At 42.5% G+C, this 21,887-nt stretch overlaps 1 protein-coding gene across 1 annotated transcript; it reads right to left on the bottom strand.

The window, feature by feature from the left end:
- Positions 1 to 4,454: 4,454 nt before the first annotated feature.
- Positions 4,455 to 21,186, bottom strand: LOC133799873 (secreted RxLR effector protein 161-like). Its single transcript, XM_062237860.1, has 3 exons — positions 21,111 to 21,186; positions 20,660 to 20,955; positions 4,455 to 4,511 (listed from the first exon to the last, which is right to left on the bottom strand). Exons 1-3 carry the CDS (start codon positions 21,184 to 21,186, stop codon positions 4,455 to 4,457), a joined length of 429 nt encoding a protein of 142 aa, XP_062093844.1.
- Positions 21,187 to 21,887: the final 701 nt, after the last annotated feature.

Here is a 21,887-nt window from a genome sequence, read left to right as displayed (position 1 = left end):
GCAGACCCCCTTCTATCACCTTACAAGAAAGGCATGTTTCCACGCTCCTAGCACCATTGGTGACTCAAAAGGATATTCAACTTCCTGCATAACTTTCTCCCTAACTCGATTAACCTAGTGACAAACAATATTGTTACCTAGTCGATACCTCTCTGCACATGCATTGAGCTGCAACCATGCAAGTAACTATACTCATAAATGATTTTTCCTTATATACATAAAGGATGTAAACATTGAAAATAAAACAAAGAACATAACAGTTATGTTACTGTAAGGTATCTCGTACACAGTTGAATTCCCCTCCCTCAAGGCATCCATAAACTTCATAACAAACACCTCGCAGTCATAATCATTATCTTGTTCGGGAATTCAATCCACAAAGGAAATGTCATATTTAGAAAACTTGAAATTTGTTGGCTTATTTGTTACTCAAATATCAAAATGAAACAACTCATCTAGGCTGACCAACTGCCATTGCAATAACAAATCTAATCAATGAGTGACAGTAGAAACTCTAACAAGGTAAATAATTATTAGTTAAAATCCAATATAACACAATACCAATTTCTTGGTGTGTCTAACCCGGTCTTCATTTCCAGTAGGAGTGGTCCACGAATCCTAAATGTCAACATGATTAGACACAAGATTAACATGAGACACAAACTAGTAATGGGCTCCATGATTGGTATCACTCAATACGGGGACTATCATCTACATATCACACAATCTCGTCTCAACAACCTATATCCAAGAAGCTCAAGGAATCAAGCATTCACCACAAACGTGAACTGTTTTCATAAAAAAAAAAGGCAGGGTATTTACCTCTTGACACTTATGTTGATGGTGAGAGCTCGTCTACGATAAAGGGTCGAAAAACTCAAAACTTGTTATGGAAACTTTGGGAATAAAACTTAGGAAAAACTTAAGAAATACAGATGAAGAACAATGATGAAGTGAGAGCTTGTATATTGCTTAATAGTCTGAACATATAATGAATTTCCAACGCCCTCCATGATGGAATGAGGTCCAATTTATAGGTGGGCTCTCCTGGCCCTTAGTATACCGTGGTCCCAAAGGGACAAAGCTTTGCGTATTTAGGTTGTAGATGTCGTGGTGCAAGTGGTAGTGGTGGTTGATGAGTGGTGGTGAGCTCCAACATGTGTTAGGGGTCTGCAAAAGTACTCTTGCCTGGTACTATGATTTACCTCCACTACTTGTTGAGTACGAACTACATAGGCGTGCCTGGGGGTTCCTTGCTATGTACCATTCTTGTACTTCCACTACTTGCTTGATATGGATGCAAGGGTCACACTTCTAGCCTCCTTATGGTCGGACATCATGTACCCACACCTGTACCTTGTCCTTGATGGTTGTCCTCAAATGTCCAAAATATATCTTCTTTCATCAATTTCTAATATTTTTCAAAGTGTGGGATGCCTTTACCAATTCTCCTCGTATACTTGGGTGATCTGACATGGATGGTATGTGATGAGGAATGAAGTATTTACTAAGCAAGGCCCTCGTGTGGTTTTGTGCACGGGTGAGGTGTCCCCGGCACATGGGCAGCATCGCTACACTCGGTGCAGACACGGCATGGCGTTGGGTCCCTGTGAAGTGCCTGGGGGAGGCGAGGCGCCTGAGGTGCGCAATGCGTCTAGAGGGGCGTGAGGTTGTGGCGGTGCACAAGCCGCTTGGAGGGGCGGAAGGCACCTGAGGTGCGTAAGGTGCCTAAAGGGGCGCAAAGCACTTGAGGTGCACGAAGTGCCTGGAGGAGCGCGAGGCCTTGGCGATGCGTGAGGCGGTGGAGGGGCTTGGTCTGTGAGCGAGGCACATCTGCCAATCAACCCAAGGCATACATGGAGTAGGTAATTTGCATGAGGCGCACCTGAAGTGAGCCTGTACAGGGCGGCTGGTGATGCTCATGCATTTTTATTCTACGCTTTATTTTATGTTTTCACTCTCATAATGTTTGGGCGCCACTTCGAGAGAACAATGAGGATTTAGACATAATCGATGTGAATCTTTTACTAGTATGGAATTTTTAGCATCCACAACTTATTAAAATGAAATGGAACCTGGGCCATTTGTTTTCACGACGTGCATGGGATAATGGATAATGCAGTCCATACTGTTTCTTCTAAATGGAGACAATCAAACCCAAATGCATTGAAAAATGTAGAGAAATTAACATAAATATGAGTCACCAAATAATAATAACAATAAATATAGTAGTGTTGACAAAAAAAGACTTAGTAAACTCACTGATATCTTAGCTGGCATAAACCAAACCAGTGAATCATCATCTTTATTATATTTCTTTTGTTCCTTGCAACATAGAATTTCAGCATAGCAAGTAAGTATTTGCAAAACAATTTCACATGGAAATACATATATCATATGAAAAAAATTTGTCTTAATGTATCCACAACGAAGCAAGACACTTGACTCTCTAGAAATCCATTTCTTTTGTTCAACTGAATGGATGCATTGACGATCCATAGAGAGTGTGTCATAATCACACAACTCGTATCTACAATCACAAATGTAGAACAATCATAAAAATGATAGGAAAATGTTACGATTTAAGTTAAGCATTCAAAATTGAAGATATTAGACTTCTAACTTACTAATTATCCTAGTCTGGGTTGTACATGAATTCGACTAGATTGTATATCTCTAGAGATGCTTGTGTCCCAAGTCTAAAAGATCCTTCCACAAGCCTCTCGCCAGAACACAACTGCGCATATCCCTTAGCACCGCACATGTTGCCTTGTTTTAGATCATTGTCAGAAGTCCTTATTTGAACATTCAAGTCCTCCACTAATTTAGTCAAATCGAAAAGCTGATGTCAAGTCCAATTAAGAAAAAGTCACATTCTCCCCATTCTTCATAGCAAAACAAAATATACTCTGTAATAAAAAATTACTACAACTATTTTAACAAAATTGGTATCGAATAACCTGATCAGCATTAGTCCCTTAGCTATCGGTACCTACTCTAGTCTCAGTATTCGCCAATATTCCTTCATCCTTGTTTGCATCACCTAGCATTGTTTTCACCCTTAGCCGCCTCACCTTATTCATAACCATCAACCTCAAATTCTCTAGTAAGGATGTTGTTAAACCCATCAAAGCTTCCATTTGGTGACCTAACTTTGTCACCTTCTCAATCATCATCTCAACATTCGTACCTGATTCATTCACAGCGCTGGCATTATTTTTATCACCACTTCTAACTAAACCGACTACAGGAACTAGATATGTGAAGGAATATTCCATGCTTAATTACAATGTTTTCATAACCCTATTAAAAAAAAAACTATATAATTAAATGATAAATGGTTAACATACACATCGGCAGCCATTATATCCACCATTGTGACACACATAGACGTTTACTTTCTTGCACTCTTCGTCCTTCCAATAAATAATGGTAGGAACACATCGATCGAGATATACATCAGGAATGGAAATATTGTGGGGATACAAAAGCTAGGAAATAACATAACACACCCCTCAAATAAGGAAAAACATATTAAATAAAATAAATTACATTTGACAGACATACAATAACACGAACCTGAAGGAAAGCCATGTATTCATTTATATGAAACACCTGACTATACTGGTACTTCTCAATAGAATTCATAAGGCGACCAAAAACTTGTATCGCCCAAATTTGACACTTGATTGTGGTTAGATCTTTCACTGCATTGTTGTAACTTGTATGCAACTGATTGCCAAAACCAGGTACCAAGAAGCTTCCCACAACAACTAGAATGAAGCTCCCTAGAAGTAATCATTTGCCTCATCATTCTTCACTAAATGTGCTTCTAGTGTAAAAAAGTTAACACGATTCCTCTTGTCAAGCATTTTGTGCTTCATCTCGCCATCATGAACCTTCCTTTTAATGTTTATACCGATATTACCATCAACTACATCCATGACATAATGAAAAACTTTAGGATTTATTAGCAAACTCTTCCCATATTTCTTGAGACAACAGTTGTCTAGAACCATACTCTTGACCAATGACTAAACTAGGGAAGAGTATATGCTAGAAAAATCAAGCCTCAAATAAGCTCCAAACCCAGTAGCTCTCACCAAAATCTATTGTTCCTCAAACATTTTAACTACAATGTGAGACACACTTTCCAAAGCACATCGAGTGACAATTTCCTTTGAATCCACCTTAACCCCATCATCTTCATCGAACTCATCCTCCTCTACACCTTCTTTTAAATATGATGTTTCCATATTTCTCTTCCTCATAGGCTAGCTGTTTAAGGAATTATTCATAGCTACCTTCCACTTTAGCCCAAGTTCCTTTTGCATCAAAGGGTTGATAAAACAAAACCACAAAAAAATCTATAATTATTAACTCCTGCACACAATAATATACAACTACCAACTATATGATAACATGCTGATAGATTATAAAGACACTTCTACTCCCTAAGTAAAGCCTCCATTACAATTCTTTCCCTTTTTATGGCTTGCAACTTTGAATCCCTGAAATGCACATACCAAAACATTATAGTACCTTATAAAATTATACAAAAAAATTATTAAAAAAAATTACTAAAATGTCCACCATCTCCTTGTTGTTTGGTACTTTTGTCCTCCTTTTTTGCGACTCGTCCCCTCTTTGGCTTAATAGTTGTAGAAAAATATACTCTTGATTGTTATTTTTATTTTTAAAGGAATAGCCTTTAAATAGGCTGAGTACAAAAGGTATATTGTAGGTGTAAACTAATTTAGATTAATTTCTGTAATGCCCTACCTCCTTAGAGCCGTTACTAAGTGAGTTTTAAAACGAAAAATGTGCAATGAACTCGCTAACCGAGGTTTTTAAAACAAAAGTGTGACTAAGCAAAAGTTAAGGCTATAATCTTTAAAAATGCGTTGTTTCATTGAAAACTTCTAGTATTTAACATTTGGGATCCCAAAATAAGGTTTGAAAACTATTTACAACTTAAAATAAGTTTACAGTCGATTAATTATTAAAATCACAGATTATTACAGCCATTTCTCAAATAAACCCCCAACCAAACCAGTCGGGCAGGCCAAACATGTACGCATCGCTTCACGCTCTCTGTACTCATGGCTGGTTGACTCAATCTTTGCCCTTACCTGCAACACAGAGCACTCGTGAGCCGAAGCCCAGCAAGAAAACTCATACAGTATAAAACATATGCGAATTATATAGTTAACATATCAGATTATCCATAGATAAACAAATATTCCATCAAACTAAACAAACACGGCCATGCCGTCCCAGAGGCATTACCTAAGCCTGGGGTCTCGGTCCTCACCGTAAGGATATCCCCTGTATCCATTGGGGTTCCACCCTGTCTACAAGCACTTCGCGTGCTAAGTGTTACTTCTAGCCCAGCTGCCGTTCTCGGCCCTTCCCCGTTCTCGGCTCCCTTGCCGTTCTCGGCTCCTTGCCATTTCGGCTCTTTTGCCGTTCCCGGCTCCGTTGCCGTTCCCGGCTCCTTTTCCATTCATTCTTACTATAATCACAAATAGCATAATTGAAATAACATTCAAACATATATCAATTCAATTAAGTCTGCACCTTAACATGTAATGCAATATAGGGTCGTGCCCTGATATCAATTCAATTAAGTCTGTACCCTAACATGTAATGCAATATAGGGTCGTGCCCTGATATCAATTCAATTAAGTCTACACCCTAACATGTAATGCAATATAGGGTCGTGCCCTGCAATCACACTATGGGCCCATGCCCTGTCCTACGGGTGCTATAGTATTCTTACCTATCAATTTGATAGCTCTCATCACTTGACTCCTTGAGCACGATCCCACTCAAGCCCTAGCGCACACCTAAACACAGCCATAGGTCAAAGTCATCACCGAACCTCAAGTCTGAAAACCTAGCCTCGGGACCAATCCCGAGCCCCACGGGAAGTCCTAGATCCACAAAACATGATGGTAGAATCGAACCTCGAACCCTAGGTCAAAATCTCTTAAAAATAACCCGAAAACCCCTTTCTGGGAACAGGGTAGCGCTACAGCACTCAAAAGAGGGCGCTATAGCGCTACAAGCAGAACTGCACCACCCAGAAACAGGGCCTAGCGCTACAGCGCCCAAAGACTAGCGCTGTAGCGCTAGTTGCAGGCAGGCAACTCTCAACTTCTTTTTCTGCGATTTCTTTGAGCCAATCTCAACTCAAAATCAAGCTTATAAACACTCTCCACTCATCCCAAGCACCCCAAAACCTCAAAACCCAATCACATTCATCCCAAATCTCAAAATTTACCATGATTAACCCTAAACCCAGAAATTCAGTCAAACATCAAAGTTATAGGCTTAGAATTCATACCGTTGATGCAATTCCGACCTTGATTCAATTCCTAGACCTCCTTAGCTTGCCCATAAATTCCCCTAAAGTTCCCATCATTCAGCTTAATTACACAACTTAAACCAGCCAAACCCAAAAACTGAAAACCCTAAAAAACTTACCTCAAAAGTTGATGTGTTCTTGCTAATCCCTTGCCAAATCTTCAAGTCAAACTTAGGATCCTTGATGCTCAGCCTATCCTAGCTCTCCACTGAGCTTTGCTCCAATAAATTTGAAGAGAAATGGTGGGATAACCACAAACCGCCCCTTTTGGAAAAACCCCTCTGTTTTTCTCTCTTTTCTTTTTCTTTCTTTTCCACAGCCTTCTCACTCTCTCTAACAATCCCACTAAGTATATAAAGCCCCAATAAACTCATCTCTAGGAAGCCAATTGACCAAAATGCCCTCCCTACTAATTCTAAACCTTTTTGTCCATGTAGGGCCATTTTAGTCATTTTACCCAATTCCCGCTAATTCCTCAAGTGTCTCTAATATTTTCTCGTTGCTTCCCAATACCTGATAAATCACCAAATAATATTCCTCGATATCAAAATTGTTATCCCAAAAATTTGAAAAGAATGATGTGGCAATAAAATTGGCACATGGCATGAGTTAGTGGGGTGATCTGGCTTAGCAATGGCCCAATACATCAGTTAAGAAGTTGGATAGATAGTCAAGTCAAATACACCCGACCGAAGAGAATATTTGGTCTAAGGGTTGCTTGGCTCAGACCCCAGTTTGAGGACCCTAATAATTGATTTAAAGCCTAAGTCCAAGAAGATTGAAGGAGAGATTTGGATTTTGGTTCAAGGGATAAAAGCAACAGGTCCGATCGGACCTAAACTTAAGGAGCCTCTTAAAATTTTGGCTCGAGTGTGTCCGAGGTAAACCTCTCAAAGGTTTCCTAAGTAGTGGCTTGGACGTGTCTGAGGAGAATGACTAAGACTTGAGTTTTAGTCAAAGGGAAAGCCACGTAATGGCCGATCGGATGTGTCATGGAAGAGGTATGCTTTGGCTTGAACAAGGTGAGAAGGAGGAGGAAAGTAGGCTCGGACCACCTTGGTCCGAGGAGAAGAGTGCAAGGTCCGATCGGACCTTGGTTGAACAAGGAAGGCTCGGACCATTTTGGTCCAAGGAGAAGAGAATTGTGTCCGATCGGACATGATGCCTATGGGGTGTGCCTTGGGCCATTTTGGTCCGAGGAGATGGCATCAGAAGATGGCTCGGACCACCTTGGTCTGAGGAGAAGAGTACAAGGTCCGATCGGACCTTGACTGAAGGAAATGGGCTCGGGCTTGACCGAGGTAAGATGCCAAAGAGGATGGTTTGAACCACCTTAAGCCAAGAAGAAAACCATTGTGTCCGATCGGACACAATGAAGGAGTATACCTCGGACTTGCCCGAGGTAAGGAGCAAAGGAAGTGGCCTCGGACCACCTTGGTCCGAGGAGAGCCAAACTTGCATGACCTTTGGTCCGTGGAGAGCCATGCACATACCACCTTTGACTCACGAAAAGCTTGAAGGAGTAATCAACATGCATGTGAGACTACGTCAAACTTCCCGAAACGACTTCAGTGAGAATTGGTCTAAGCATCCGGGAATATCTCACTCCTCACTCGAATTTAGGATCAGTTGTATTTCAAACATTTATTTTGTAATATAAATATAAGGTGAATAATAAAATATCCCTATCTAAAGGGGATATCAGTTAAGAATCCCATGTCTATAAATATAGGGTTGGGAGGATCTTAAAAGGACTTTTGGCAAAATTAAGAGTTAACCTGTGTTCTAGAGAGAGAAAGTGTTTTTCCCTGAGAGAACCCCTTTTTATATTCTGGAATATTTTGCACTGAAGAAACTCAGTTGACATTGTTCATCTGATCTTGAGTGTGAATACAGTAATAAAATCTCTAAGTGGATTAGGCTATTACCGATTATCGGGGCTGAACCACTATAAAATCTCGTGTTATTTACTTTCATTGATAAAAACTGTCTGTTGTCGTTTATTATTCTCTTGAAGGCTTGTCGTAGTTGACGTTCTTACGTCGTTGGCTAAAATCACAGTCAACATTTTGGTGCTTTCATTGAGAGCCTGAAGAGGAGACAAACAGTCCCTGAAGAAATATGGCACCTAAGAACACCACCGCGACCTCCAAGAGGGCAAGCACCTCCAGGGAACATGCAAGATCGGAAGGCCCCAGCGTTCAAGATCGTGAGAATGAGCCCAGGGTCGTGCTTGAGGATGTAGCTCCTGAAGTTGAGGAGCTCCAGGAAACCATGAGCGCGTTCCAGGAGGAGTTGGCCTAGTTCAGTGCTAGGCAAGAGGCCTTTGCTGAGGAAATGGCCAAGCAGAGACGAGAGATGGACGCTAGGAGCGAGGAGATCCGTCGACAGCAAGAGGAGGCCGACAGGCGACATCGCGAAGCTGCACTTGCTCTGGAGGTAGCTACGCAATTGACCCGAGCCAATGCTCAAGCTGTGCCTGGGGTGACACCCACCCCAGAGGCAAGGACCACAGAGGCTGGTCATAAGAAAACTGATAGGCCAGGCAGGAATGGTGGTAACCCACCTGGTCATGAGGAAGAGGGAGTCCGATCGCGCACTGCCTCAACCCAGAGAGGGAACTCCAAGACCCCCTCAAAGAGCCCCAGATCGGAGACTTCCAGGTCAGGAAGTCATAAGTCAGGCAGCAAGAAAACACCTTCTGAGCAGGGGCACAACAATTCTCCTCGTGGCAAGGAGACTTCCCACTTCAAAGATGAACATGGGCGTGATGAAGCTAACAGTTACCACACCAACCAGTCGAAGGAGAAGAATAATAACCGACGAGGAGGAGAGGATCAACTGGCTCAAACGGGGAAGCCACCACGGCATCCCAACCAGCGTAATGGCAAACAGCACGCTCCACCTAGTAGACCTTCCGAGAAGACTCGGAGTACGGTGTTCGACCGGTTGGGAAAGAACATTGCTCAGAAGGACCTAAGGGACGTCATTGATGATAGAAGGAGGACCGTTCCGGTCGAAGGGCAGGAGCCAATCCGTCCTACCAGCCGAGTAGAAATACTCGATGTTGATACGCCGGATAGGAGTACCCGACCAAACGGTCCCGAGAGTGCGTCCCCAGCAGTGTCCCCGGGCATCCAAGCCCAGCTTGATGCTTTAACGGCGGCAATCCAAAGTTTGTCAAAACAACCAGTTATTGATCCAGTAGACCACAGAAGTGGTAGCCATTTTTGTGCTAGAATAAGAGCAGCCCAACCACCAAGGAAATACAAAGCACCGGTATTGCCAGTTTATACAGAAAAGGCAGACCCAGTAAGACACGTTGGGAAGTTCGAAGATGAGATGGAGTTGCTTGGGCTGAGTGATGACTACCGCTGCAGAGTCTTCCCCACCACCTTGTCAGACACTGCCCAGGAGTGGTACTGGAAGTTCAAACCCGACTCCATCACCTCTTGGGAGAGCTTTAGGAAGGAGTTCTGCAGGCAGTTCAATACTGCCCGAACCCCTCCTGTTTATGCCAACCACTTAGTGGACATTAGGCAGGGTAAAGATGAGTCTCTCAAGAACTACATTCAAAGGTTTATGAGAGAAGCCAATTGGGCTACCGCAGTTGGAGATGAAGGGAAAATGGTTGCAATCTCCTCCGGTATTATTTATCGAAGTCCTTTGTGGGACAGCATCCACCGCCATCCAATTTCAACTTTACAGCAGTTTTTAGACCGGGCAGATAAGTACATGAAGTTAGATGACGCCATTGAGAAAGGAGAGAACGGGTTGAACAACCCAAGTGTGTCAGATGAAACTTCGAAGGATAGCGAAAACGATCAAGGCGGTAGTAAGAAATGTGGGAATAACGGGTCTGACCGCCGCAATGAGAAAAAAGCTAAGTCGGGATCGAATGACAAGCCTACGAAGTATGAACCTCGATTCACCAACTACACCACTCTTTTGGCGACCCGAACGGAGATCTATCTAGCCAGCCATCAGGAGATCCCTTACCGGAGACCCCCACCAATCAAGAAGGAAATGAGTAAGAGGGATAAGAACAAGTTCTGTCGTTTCCATGGAGACTATGGTCACGACACGAATGAGTGTAATCACCTTAAGGATGAGATAGAGTTTCTCCTCCGGTCGGGGAGAGGGAAGCAGCAATAATCCTGGGTTCAAGCGGCAACGGTCCCCACCTTTGCAACCTGAACCTGTGGACTTCACACTAGATACATTATGTGGAGGACCACATCTTGCTGGGGATAGCAACAAGGTGAGAGAGAGGTATGCTCGCACCCTTCGTCATGAGTTGGGTGCGGCATCCACCTCCGAGGTCATGACAGTGGAGGAGCGACCATCCAAGAACCCAAGGTACGAAAGTGAGTCCCTCACTTTCATTGAAGAAGATGCTAAACACGTGGGGTATCCTCACAATGACCCCCTTGTTGTGACAGTCCAAATAGCTAATATGAAGGTGAAAAGATGTCTGGTTGATACGGGAAGCTCCGTAAACATTATTTATAAGTCTTCTTTTGAAAAAATGAAGCTATCCATCAATGACTTGAAGCCATGCTCTCACGTCATTTACGGGTTTACTGGAGATGGACTGTCACCAGCTGGGACAATAAAATTACCAGTCACCACGGGGGAAGCCCCCAAGCATGAAACCGTGATGACTGAGTTTTTGATTGTTGACTGCCCGTCTGCCTACAATGTGGTTATTGGTCGACCACTACTCACCAACTTGCATGCAGTAGTTTCAATTTGGCACCTATCTATGAAATTCCCGACCAGCGCTGGCATAGGCTGTGTCCAAGGAGACCAAAGGGAAGCTAGAGAGTGCTATAATGCCTCGATAGCTAAGGCGAAGAAAGGTGCCAAGGAGAACAACATGATTGTATGTGTTGAAAGAGAGGAGGTGGATGAGATGGATGTAGACCATAATCTTGTAGTAGTGAACGATGAAGAGATGTTGGAGGAGTGTGGCCAGGAGAGCACTCCTAGTTTAAAAGAGCAGAAGACCCCATCAGGTGATGAAGTCACCAAATAGGGTGTTTCCCAAAGCGAGGGAAGAGATAATGATCCTCGCTTTGGGTATTATGAGAGTGATGTGGGACCGTCCGAGGAGTTAGAGGAGGTCCCTATAGATGAGAATGACCTGACAAGAGGGGTCAAGATTGGGAAGAAGTTGAAAGCTGAGGTGAGAGTACACCTGATAGAATTCTTGCGAAGAAATCAAGATGTCTTCGCCTGGTCTCGCAAGGATATGGTGGGTATCTCACCAACTGTGATCAGCCACGTGCTCAACGTGGATGAAAGATATCCAGCGGTACAGCAGAAGAGGAGGTTGCTTGACAAGGATCAAGCAAAGGCTCTTAAGGAGGAGGTAGAGAGATTGAAGGAGAACGGGTTTATTAGAGAGGCATACTACCCGGCTTGGGTTTCAAACCCAGTCTTGGTGCCCAAACCCAATGGAAAGTGGAGGACTTATGTAGATTTTACTGATCTAAACAAAGCGTGCCCGAAGGATTTGTTTCCTTTACCAAGAATAGACCAGTTGGTAGATGCAACCTCTGTTCACGAGACTTTTTCCTTTATGGACGCGTATTCGGGGTACAATCAGATCAGCATGCATCCTCCTGATGAAGAGCATACCAGCTTCCGAACGGATATAGGGTTGTATTGCTATAGAGTGATGCCCTTCGGATTGAAGAATGCAGGAGCTACCTACCAGTGCTTGGTGAATGGCATGTTTTGTGACTTAATCGGCAAGAGCATGGAGGTGTACATAGACGATATGCTGGTGAAGTCAAAGGAATCTGAGGGGCACGTGGGAGACTTAGAGGAGTGCTTTGCAATATTGAGGAGGTATAACATGAAGTTAAACCCCCTCAAGTGTTCATTTGGAGTGGGTTCTGGAAAATTCCTTGGGTTTATTGTTAACTCCCGAGGAATAGAGGCAAACCTGGAGAAGATCAAGGCTCTCATAGAGATGAAGTCTCCGATAAGAATAAAAGATGTGCAAAGTTTGACTGGGCGGATTGCAGCTCTAAGCAGGTTCGTTTCGAAATCAACGGACAAGTGCGTACCGTTTTTTAACCTGCTTAAAGGAGGCAAGAAGTTTGAGTGGACCGCAGACTGTGAGCAAGCTTTCCAGGCGATAAAGGAGCATTTGGCTCGACCTCCTTTTCTTTCTAAGCCAGTTGATGGGGAGGACCTATTTATGTACCTAGCAGTCACGGAACACGCTGTTAGTGCTGCCTTAGTACGTGAGGAGGATAAGGTGCAGCACCTGGTGTATTACGTTAGCAAGCATTTGATAGGAGCGGAGTCCCGATACCCCATGATCGAAAAGTTGGCTTACTGTTTGGTACTTGCGTCACAAAAACTGCGGCCGTACTTTCAGGCACACCCCATCAAGGTCCTTACTGACCAACCTCTTCGCCAAGTTTTACAGAAGCCGGAGTTGTCTGGTCGGCTACTTAAATGGGCGGTCGAGCTAGGCCAGTTTGATATCAAGTACCAACCAAGGACTGCTATCAAAGGTCAAGCTTTGGCAGATTTCATCGCTGAATGTACCAGAATCGTTGAGGTCCCTGACCAGCAGGAGAGTGTTGCTGGGCTAAAAGAAGAAATTCCAACTTGGCAACTTTTCGTTGATGGATCGTCGAATAGGCACCATTCAGGAGCTGGGATTATACTAGTCACACCAGAGAAGCACCGAATTCATTGTGTACTAAGATTCGGATTTAATGCTTCTAACAACGAAGCGGAGTATGAGGCCCTCTTAGCAGGCTTGCGACTGGCTAGAGATGTACGTGCCCGGTCGGTGGAGATAAATAGTGATTCCCAATTGATGGTTTATCAAGTATTGGGGGAATACCAGGCAAGGGGCCTACGCATGGTGGCATACTTAAACAAAACCAAAGATTTACTAGCCCAGTTCGAGGAGTATACCATCAAGTTAGTACCAAGGGAGCAGAATTCCAACACCGATGCTCTAGCAAAACTTGCTAGTGCAAAGGATGCCGAAACCCTGAATATAGTACCAGTAGAATACTTGGCGGAGCCGAGCATTGATTGACAAGAAGCCATACCGATTACGATAGCCGACACCTGGATGACTCCCATCATTGCTTACCTTGAGTAAGGGACCCTCCCAGATGGTCGTAATGAAGCAAGGAAAGTTATGAGGCAAGCTGCTAGATACACCATGGTGGATGGAGTGTTGTATAGGAGAGGATACTCCTTACCTCTACTCAAGTACATAACTCCCGACCAGTCAAAGAACTTATTAGCTGAGGTGCATGAGGGGTTTTGTGGAGATCATGCTGGGGGGCAGAGTCTATCTAAAAAGATCTTGAGGCAAGGATTTTTCTGGCCTACTATGAACGAGGACTCTATGGAATATGTGAAAAAGTGTGACAAATGCCAAAGATTTTCTAAAGTGCCCAGAGCGCCCCCAAATCTTTTGAAGCAAATGCAAAGTCCGTGGCCTTTTGCAGTGTGGGGCATTGATCTGATCGGGAAGTTACCCAAAGGAAAAGGAGGAGTGCAGTTTGCAGTGGTCGCGGTAGATTATTTTACTAAATGGACTTAGGCCGAGCCATTAGCCACGATTACATCGAAGAAAGTGTTGGAATTTGTTGTTAAAAACATAATATGTCGCTATGGTCTGCCTAAGAAGATAGTGTCTGACAATGGCACCCAGTTTGACAGCGACATATTTACCGATTTTTGCACTCGGCATGGCATCACCAAAAGTTTCTCCTCGGTTGCCCATCCTCAAGCCAATGGGCAAGTTGAAGCGGTGAACAAAACGTTGAAGGACACTCTAAAGAAGCGTCTGGAGCAAGCTAAGGGCGCTTGGGCAGAAGAGTTACCAGAGGTCCTTTGGTCATATAGGACTACTACTCGGACGGCAACTGGTCATACCCCATTCTCTTTGGCATATGGGTATGAAGCCATGTTACCTGTGGAGATAGACCCACCATCCCATTGAAGGACCGTGTACAACCAAGAGGAGAACCATCAGTTATTAGTAGAATCATTGGACTTCCTCGAGGAAAGAAGAGAGGAGGCAAGTCTCAGAGTAGCGGCTCATCAGCAAAAAGTAGCACGCTACTTCAATTCTAGAGTGCGAGATCGAAAGTTCCAGGTCGGAGATTTGGTCCTAAGGAAGGTGTTTGTTAGAGACCCAGCAGCTGGTGTGCTAGGATCAAACTGGGAAGGACCGTATCAAATTGAGCAAGTCTTACCGCCCGGCACCTACAAGCTTGCTCGGTTGAATGGAGAACTGATCAGGAACTACTGGAATGGCGAGCACTTGAGAAAATATTATCAGTAAATACTGCTTGCAGAGTAGTAGCTTTGTATCAAGTGCTTAACTTGTTATTTAAAGTTTTTTGTTTGTGAACTGGTTATTTTCTACCCAATCGCACTATGTTGAACAATGTTATTTTGTTTAGAACTCATTGTTAGACACGTTTTGTCACCTATTATTACGAGTAATAAAAGAGACCACGCGCAGCATGGTCGCATCTTGCTACAAATTTTGCATATGTGTTGATTATTTTTGCTTGGCAGTGTTCAACTGTCATAATGATTTAAACAAAACAAGTCTTCTAAAAGCTAAGTGTAAATGTATACCGAACAATGTTCAACTAGTCGATATCATGATATGAAGGACCAACGTTTAAATAATATTTTTGTAGTGATCAACTACTAAGATAGTTAGTATATTTTATGTGTTTCACGAGTAGTAACTACTCGAACAAATTCGGTCAAGTAGCAAGTGATCAAGGATTTATCAACCCTCAATCACTTGGGGGGCACATAGGGTATACTGATATGTATTTCAACACAGGCAATAAGAACACGAGCAAATATATTTGTTTGGGCTGACTTGTAAGCTTGGAAGTATAAAAAAAAGCCATTAAGCTAACTTGTTTTACAAAGCTTAAGTAACTTAGAATTTTTCAAATTTTAAGTTAGAAACGGATATTCGTGTAATAAAAAATTTATGCTCATAAAAAGTTAGAGCAATAAGAGCATGAGGAAGTATATTTAGTATGGACTTATGGAATGGTAAAAATTTCTAAGTTAAAAAACTAAATACTCATGTGAAACTAAAGGCATCTAAGAACTTTGCTATGTACAATAAAAACTTAAAAGTTTAAAGTTATCGACAAAGAAAGAGTAAAGTGCTAAGTGTCAAAATAGCTCACTAGTTCGAGCAACAAAATACAAAGTAAAGTAAACTATGATGAACTACGAGAGGGATTCACTGGCAGGCTCCTCTAGTGGGTTGATCGACTCCCTCCTCGGCATCAGCTGCCCCTCTCGCTCGGAATGATAAAGCAGAGGAGGCGGGGGTAAGTGCAGGAGGATTGGCAGCTTCTTTAGCGGCCCTTGCTTCACATCTGGCAAGCTCCTCTGCCTGAGCCTCCTTGGAGAAACAATAAAGATTAAGAGGTTTATTCAGCTTCCAGACATTATAAAAGCAGTCGAAACTGGCCTCCTCAAAGCGAATTAAGTCAAGCTCCTTTTCTTGTTTCAGCTCTTCGTTCTCGCTGATTAACCTCTCATTGTCTCGAGCTAACTCTTTGTTCTCGAGGGACTGCTTCTCCAATTGAGTTGTCAAGGAAGCGTTGTTTTGAGCCTGCTTCTGGTTCTCATCAGAAATCTTCTTGAGAGACTCGTCCCGTTCAACTACGGTCCTCTCTGCTTGCTCCAGCTTGGATTTGGCCTCCACCAGTTGATCGTTCAGCACCTTGATCAACTCCTTGTAGTCTACGGCTCGAAGCTGAGCGTGACCAATGGTAACAAGTGACTGCATGGAAGACAAAAGGTTATTACATGCAGAAATACTAATAATAAATTGTCCTAAGAGAAAAATACTTACCTTCATCAGTTGAGCAAGTCCTCTCATCAAGACGACTTCAACACTAAGTCGAGGGTAGGAGTCTAGGCTTTGAAGCGTTGATGCATCATGGCCAATATCCTCAAGAAGTCCCTTGCCCAGGTCACTAACAGCACGAAAGAGCTCGCTCGAACTACCCTGGTGAGTAGGAGTTAGGCTCGTAGAAGGAGGAAGGGAAGAGGGAGTCAATGGCGGAAGTGTAGTCGGTCCCTCAGTTTGCCTCCCTTGACTGGATTTTTGATGAATTTTTTCCGTATCATTGTCACCTCCCCTATAGTCAGAGCGATTCATCTACAAAAATGAATAAAAAATGGGGAGGTGAGTAACCATACAGAAAAAATTCATCAAAAATAAGAGTTACTTTTATACTTGGAAAATTTTGTCTAAGTTATAAAAATATAACGCATATGGAAAAAATAATTTTAATGCTCAAGAGTGCCTAAAAAGTACTTGGGGTGTTGAACTTATTAAAGTTTATAGAAGGGGGCATTTTTGAGGTTTTCCTATAAGGTTAAGTTCCTTATGCGTGTAAGTTAACATGCTAAGAGGTTGGTTATGCATTTGGAAGGAAAGAAGGCCAAGGCCTAAGGAATTAGGTGTGGTCCGATCGGACCACATTTTGGGCTCAAGGGAATGGTCTTATGCCTCCGATCGGATGCCTAGACCGATTAAGGAAGCATGACCAAAAAGGCGTACGAGCCACAGGAATTTGGAGACGGTCCGATCGGACCATGTGCTTGCTCTAGGGGGTGACCTAGCCTATTGCATTCGGTCGAATGCCAAGGTGTGTTGGACACAATCTGGCCAAGGAGACGTCCTACCTTGCCACCACGCGAGCCCAACGTGAAGTCCCAAAAACGTCCGATCGGACGTAGCACGCCCGAGGAGAAGATGCGCACCCACGGTCTGAATGTCCGCCTGGTATGCCTTGTGCCTCCGAAACTCCTAGCAAGCAGCAATACTTCATGTCCGATCGGGCATGGGTGTCTAGGGGGGTTCAAAATTCGCTGTCAAGAGGGTTGGGCACTTCAATGCAAAGGAAGGCAAGTGTGTCTGATCGGACCACACAATTGCCTAAAATTTCCAATGCCCGATCGGAAGTAATCTTCTCACCTCGTTCAAAAGAGATGCACACCTCAAGCTTCAGCCACAGCTCACCGTCTCCGATCGGACGCGAGCTCCCAAGGAGAATAAAGTGTGGTCCGATCGGACCACACGTATACCCAGAAATTTTTGGCAAAATCATGTAGACAAAGTCCCTAATTGCACACTTTGCCTACCCCAAATCCAAATCAAATGGGCAAAGCCCTAAAATACCTAGTTTAAACACATTCCTTCATTCACACATGCAAAAAACAAGATTAAAGGATAGAAATGAAAGGTTTTTCTTCATGTTCTTAGAAACCCATTACACTATCAAAACCCTCAAAACCCATATTCATATTCATGTCAAAATAGCCAAATTGTCATGAAATTCCTATGAAATTAGGGGTAAATTCGGGTTTCCCATGCCACAAACACCATTAAGACAACAAGCAAACACATTATACAAAACATTCACAAGAATCTCAAGAACAAGCAATGCTAGGGGGTTCGGCCATGGCAGATTTTTTTTTTTAGAAAATTTCTAAATAAAAAAAAATATATATAACAATATAAGAGGCATGGAGAAGAAGACTTACCCAAGGTTGGAGGACTTTGGGTTTGCTTGAAGGTTGCTTGAAGATGAAGAGCTCCCCTTGAAGCTTATGGAATCGGCAAGATGAAGAAATCCTTGGGGATTTCGGCCAAAAGAGAAGATGAGAGGTTTTTGAGAGTGATTTTTGTATGGGCGAAGAAAAGAGTGTAGTGTGGGGATATTTAAAGGGAAAAAAGTGGGTTTTTATTTACTTTTGGACCTTTGGCATTCTGGGACTATTTTTTCTCTCCACGATCATGGGTTGATTTTTGCAGTGATCGTGGGTTTTCTGCATGAAGATGAACAGTTATTATTTTTTATAATGACGTCAGCTGGAGAAAAATTTTATTACGTGACTGAATCATATAATAAACTTGGGGGGCAAATGTTATCCCAAAAATTTGAAAAGAATGATGTGGCAATAAAATTGGCATATGGCATGAGTTAGTGGGGTGATCTGGCTTAGCAATGGCCCAATACATCAGTTAAGAAGTTGGATAGATAGTCAAGTCAAATACACCCGACCGAAGAGAATATTTGGTCTAAGGGTTGCTTGGCTCAGACCCCAGTTTGAGGACCCTAATAATTGATTTAAAGCCTAAGTCCAAGAAGATTGAAGGAGAGATTTGGATTTTGGTTAAAGCGATAAAAGCAACAGGTCCGATCGGACCTAAGCTTAAGGAGCCTCTTAAAATTTTGGCTCGAGTGTGTCCGAGGTAAACCTCTCAAAGGTTTCCTAAGTAGTGGCTTGGACGTGTCTGAGGAGAATGACTAAGACTTGAGTTTTAGTCAAAGGGAAAGCCACGTAATGGCCGATCGGATGTGTCATGGAAGAGGTATGCTTGGGCTTGAACAAGGTGAGGAGGAGGAGGAAAGTAGGCTCGGACCACCTTGGTCCGAGGAGAAGAGTGCAAGGTCCGATTGGACCTTGGTTGAACAAGGAAGGCTCGGACCATTTTGGTCTTTAGGAGAAGAGTATTGTGTCCGATCGGACATGATGCCTATGGGGGGTGCCTTGGGCCATTTTGGTCCGAGGAGATGGCATGAGAAGATGGCTCGGACCACCTTGGTCCGAGAAGAAGAGTGCAAGGTCCGATCGGATCTTGACTGAAGGAAATGGGCTCGGGCTTGACCGAGGTAAGATGCCAAAGAGGGTGGTTTGAACCACCTTAAGCCAAGAAGAAAACCATTGTGTCCGATCGGACACAATGAAGGAGTATACCTCGGACTTGACCGAGGTAAGGAGCAAAGGAAGTGGCCTCGGACCACGTTGGTCCGAGGAGAGCCAAACTTGCATGACCTTTGGTCCGAGGAGAGCCATGGACATACCACCTTTGACCCAGGAAAAGCTTGAAGGAGTAATCAACATGCATGTGAGACTACGTCAAACTTCACGAAACAACTTCAGTGAGAATTGGTCTAAGCATCCGGGAATCTCTCACTCCTCACTCGAATTTAGGATCAGTTGTATTTCAAACATTTATTTTGTAATATAAATATAAGGAGAATAATAAAATATCCCTATCTAAATGGGATATCAGTTAAGAATCCCATGTCTATAAATAGAGGGTTGGGAGGATCGTAAAAGGACTTTTGGCAAAATTAAGAGTTAACCTGTGTTCTAGAGAGAGAAAGTGTTTTTCCCTGAGAGAACCCCTTTTTATATTCTGGAATATTTTGCACTGAAGAAACTCAGTTGACACTGTTCATCTGATCTTGAGTGTGAATATAGTAATAAAATCTCTAAGTGGATTAGGCTATTACCGATTATCGGGGCTGAACCACTATAAAATCTTGTGTTATTTAGTTTCATTGATAAAAACTTTCTGTTGTCGTTTATTATTCTCTTGAAGGCTTGTCGTAGTTGATGTTCTTACGTCGTTGGCTAAAATCACAGTCAACAAAAATAGACCCCAATATACTCATCAGATTCTTATTTATACCCCAGGCTCACCCTGAGCTGGGTATAAATTCTCGCCTGGACTTTTCCGCTAATATGCTCTCTTTGAGATCGTCTCGAGTCACAAATCACAGGTACATCCACATCACAATGTGGTCTCACAATCAGCACATGTCAATACAGTTATGCCCAAAATGGCCAAAATTACAGTTATGCACTTCTAACACAATCAGGGCCTACATGCATACTAATACACATAGTCATGCATCTCAAATAGTCAAATAGTCATATAACATGCTATAAATCATAACCATGCATTTTACTCATTAAAGTCACACATAAATCCCTATATGCCCTCCAGGCACACTAATCAAGGCCCTTAAGCCTTAATAGCGAATTTGGGTCGTTACAATTACTCCTTAGCTATAAAACACTAACTAATGAGCTGTAAAACACTAACTAATGATTCAAATTATTTCTACACCCTCCCTCAAGCAAATGCATACTAGTCCCACATGCCCAGCTTGCACACTTGCTCATCAGAGCTTTCTTTCGATAATCCTTTTGTTAGCAAATCAATAACTTGTTGTTTGCTTGGCACATAAACGACAGAAAGTTCTTTTTCTTCAATTTTTCTTTTATGTAATGACGGTCCACCTCCACATGTTTGGTTCTATCATGATGAACTGAATTGTGTGCTATATTAATAACTTATTTATTGTTGCTATATAGTTTCAAATGATTCGCTCGTTTAAGTTATAGTTCTCAAAGAACTCGTTTGATCCAGATCAATTCACATACCCTGTGAGCAAGAGCTTTAAGATCAGCTTCAACACAGCTTCTTGAGAGAATATGTTGTTTCTTACTTCTCCAAGTAACAAGGTTTCCCCATTCCATGATACAATATCCAAATAATGATCTTCTATCATCAATTGAACCTACCCAGTCTACATCAGTGAAAGCTTCTATGCCTTTTTCTCCATTTTTTCTGAACAACAGACCTTTTCTAGGTGTCTTCTTTAGATACCGTAATACCTTGTAAACTGCCTCCAAGTGTTCTTTTAAAGGGTTGTCCATGTTCTGACTGACCAAGCTAACTGCAAAGGCAATGTCAAGTCTAGTGTGAGACAAATAGATCAATTTTCCCACTAGTCTTTGATACATCCCTTTGTCTACAGGTTTCTCCTTTTCTTTCTTCTTGTACATCCCCTTGGGTCCCACTGGTGTGGCTATTGTTTACATCCGAGCATACCAGTCTCTTTGAGAAGATCAATAACATACATACGTTGGGAGACAGAAATCCCCTGCTTGGTTCTTGCAAACTCCATACCCAGAAAGTATCTCATTTGACCAAGATATTTTACCTCAAATTCTTGGGCTAGTAGTCTTTTAAACTCCTCCATTCAATTAAGTTCATTTCCAGTTGGAATCATATCATCAACATAGATAATAAGAATTACAATCTTACCATCTTGTCAATGTTTGAAGAATAGAGTATGATCTGACTGAACTTATTTGTACCCATGCTTCTTCTTGATCACTTGATTGAACCTCTCAAACCATGCTCGTGGTGACTTCTTCAAGCTATTGAGAGATTTCTTTAAGTGACATGTTGTTTCTTTTCCATATTTTCCTTCGAGACTAGGAGGAATCTTCATATAGACCTCTTCCTTTTTTGCATTGTGCAAATCTGATTCTATCACACTCGAATTAGGATTATAATTAAATGAAATTGGAATCAAAGAATCACTTGCATTGGGATTTGTCAATGGTTCAGACTCATGGGAGACGAGATCCGTAGTTGGCGGTATTACTTGATGTTTGTCCCATCATCTAGTATAAACCAACAACTCTTTTTTTTTTTTTGCATTTATTTGGTCAGTCTTTTCCATTTCATAAGTGTTTTGTTTAGAATTTAGCACAGAGTTAGACTCAATTGGCAGATCAGACTTAATTGGGAGATTAGACTCAGTGGGTGGACTGAATTCAGGTCCTATCATTGGTAAATAAGTATCCCAGTAGTGAGTAT

This window comes from Humulus lupulus, chromosome 9, assembly GCF_963169125.1.
Source record: "Humulus lupulus chromosome 9, drHumLupu1.1, whole genome shotgun sequence".
Classification (NCBI taxonomy): domain Eukaryota; kingdom Viridiplantae; phylum Streptophyta; class Magnoliopsida; order Rosales; family Cannabaceae; genus Humulus; species Humulus lupulus.
This window is presented reverse-complemented; position numbering and strand designations above follow the sequence as displayed.

Excerpts from the sequence above, each read along its gene's own strand:
- LOC133799873 (XM_062237860.1), bottom strand. The coding sequence starts at position 21,186 with ATGGAGTTTGCAAGAACCAAGCAGGGGATTTCTGTCTCCCAACGTATG. Across the intron at positions 20,956-21,110 it reads TGATCTTCTCAAAGAGACTG|TTAGCTTGGTCAGTCAGAAC; the intron begins GTATGCTCGGAT and ends TTGCCTTTGCAG. Across the intron at positions 4,512-20,659 it reads TTAAAGCTCTTGCTCACAGG|GGATTCAAAGTTGCAAGCCA; the intron begins GTATGTGAATTG and ends TGTGCATTTCAG.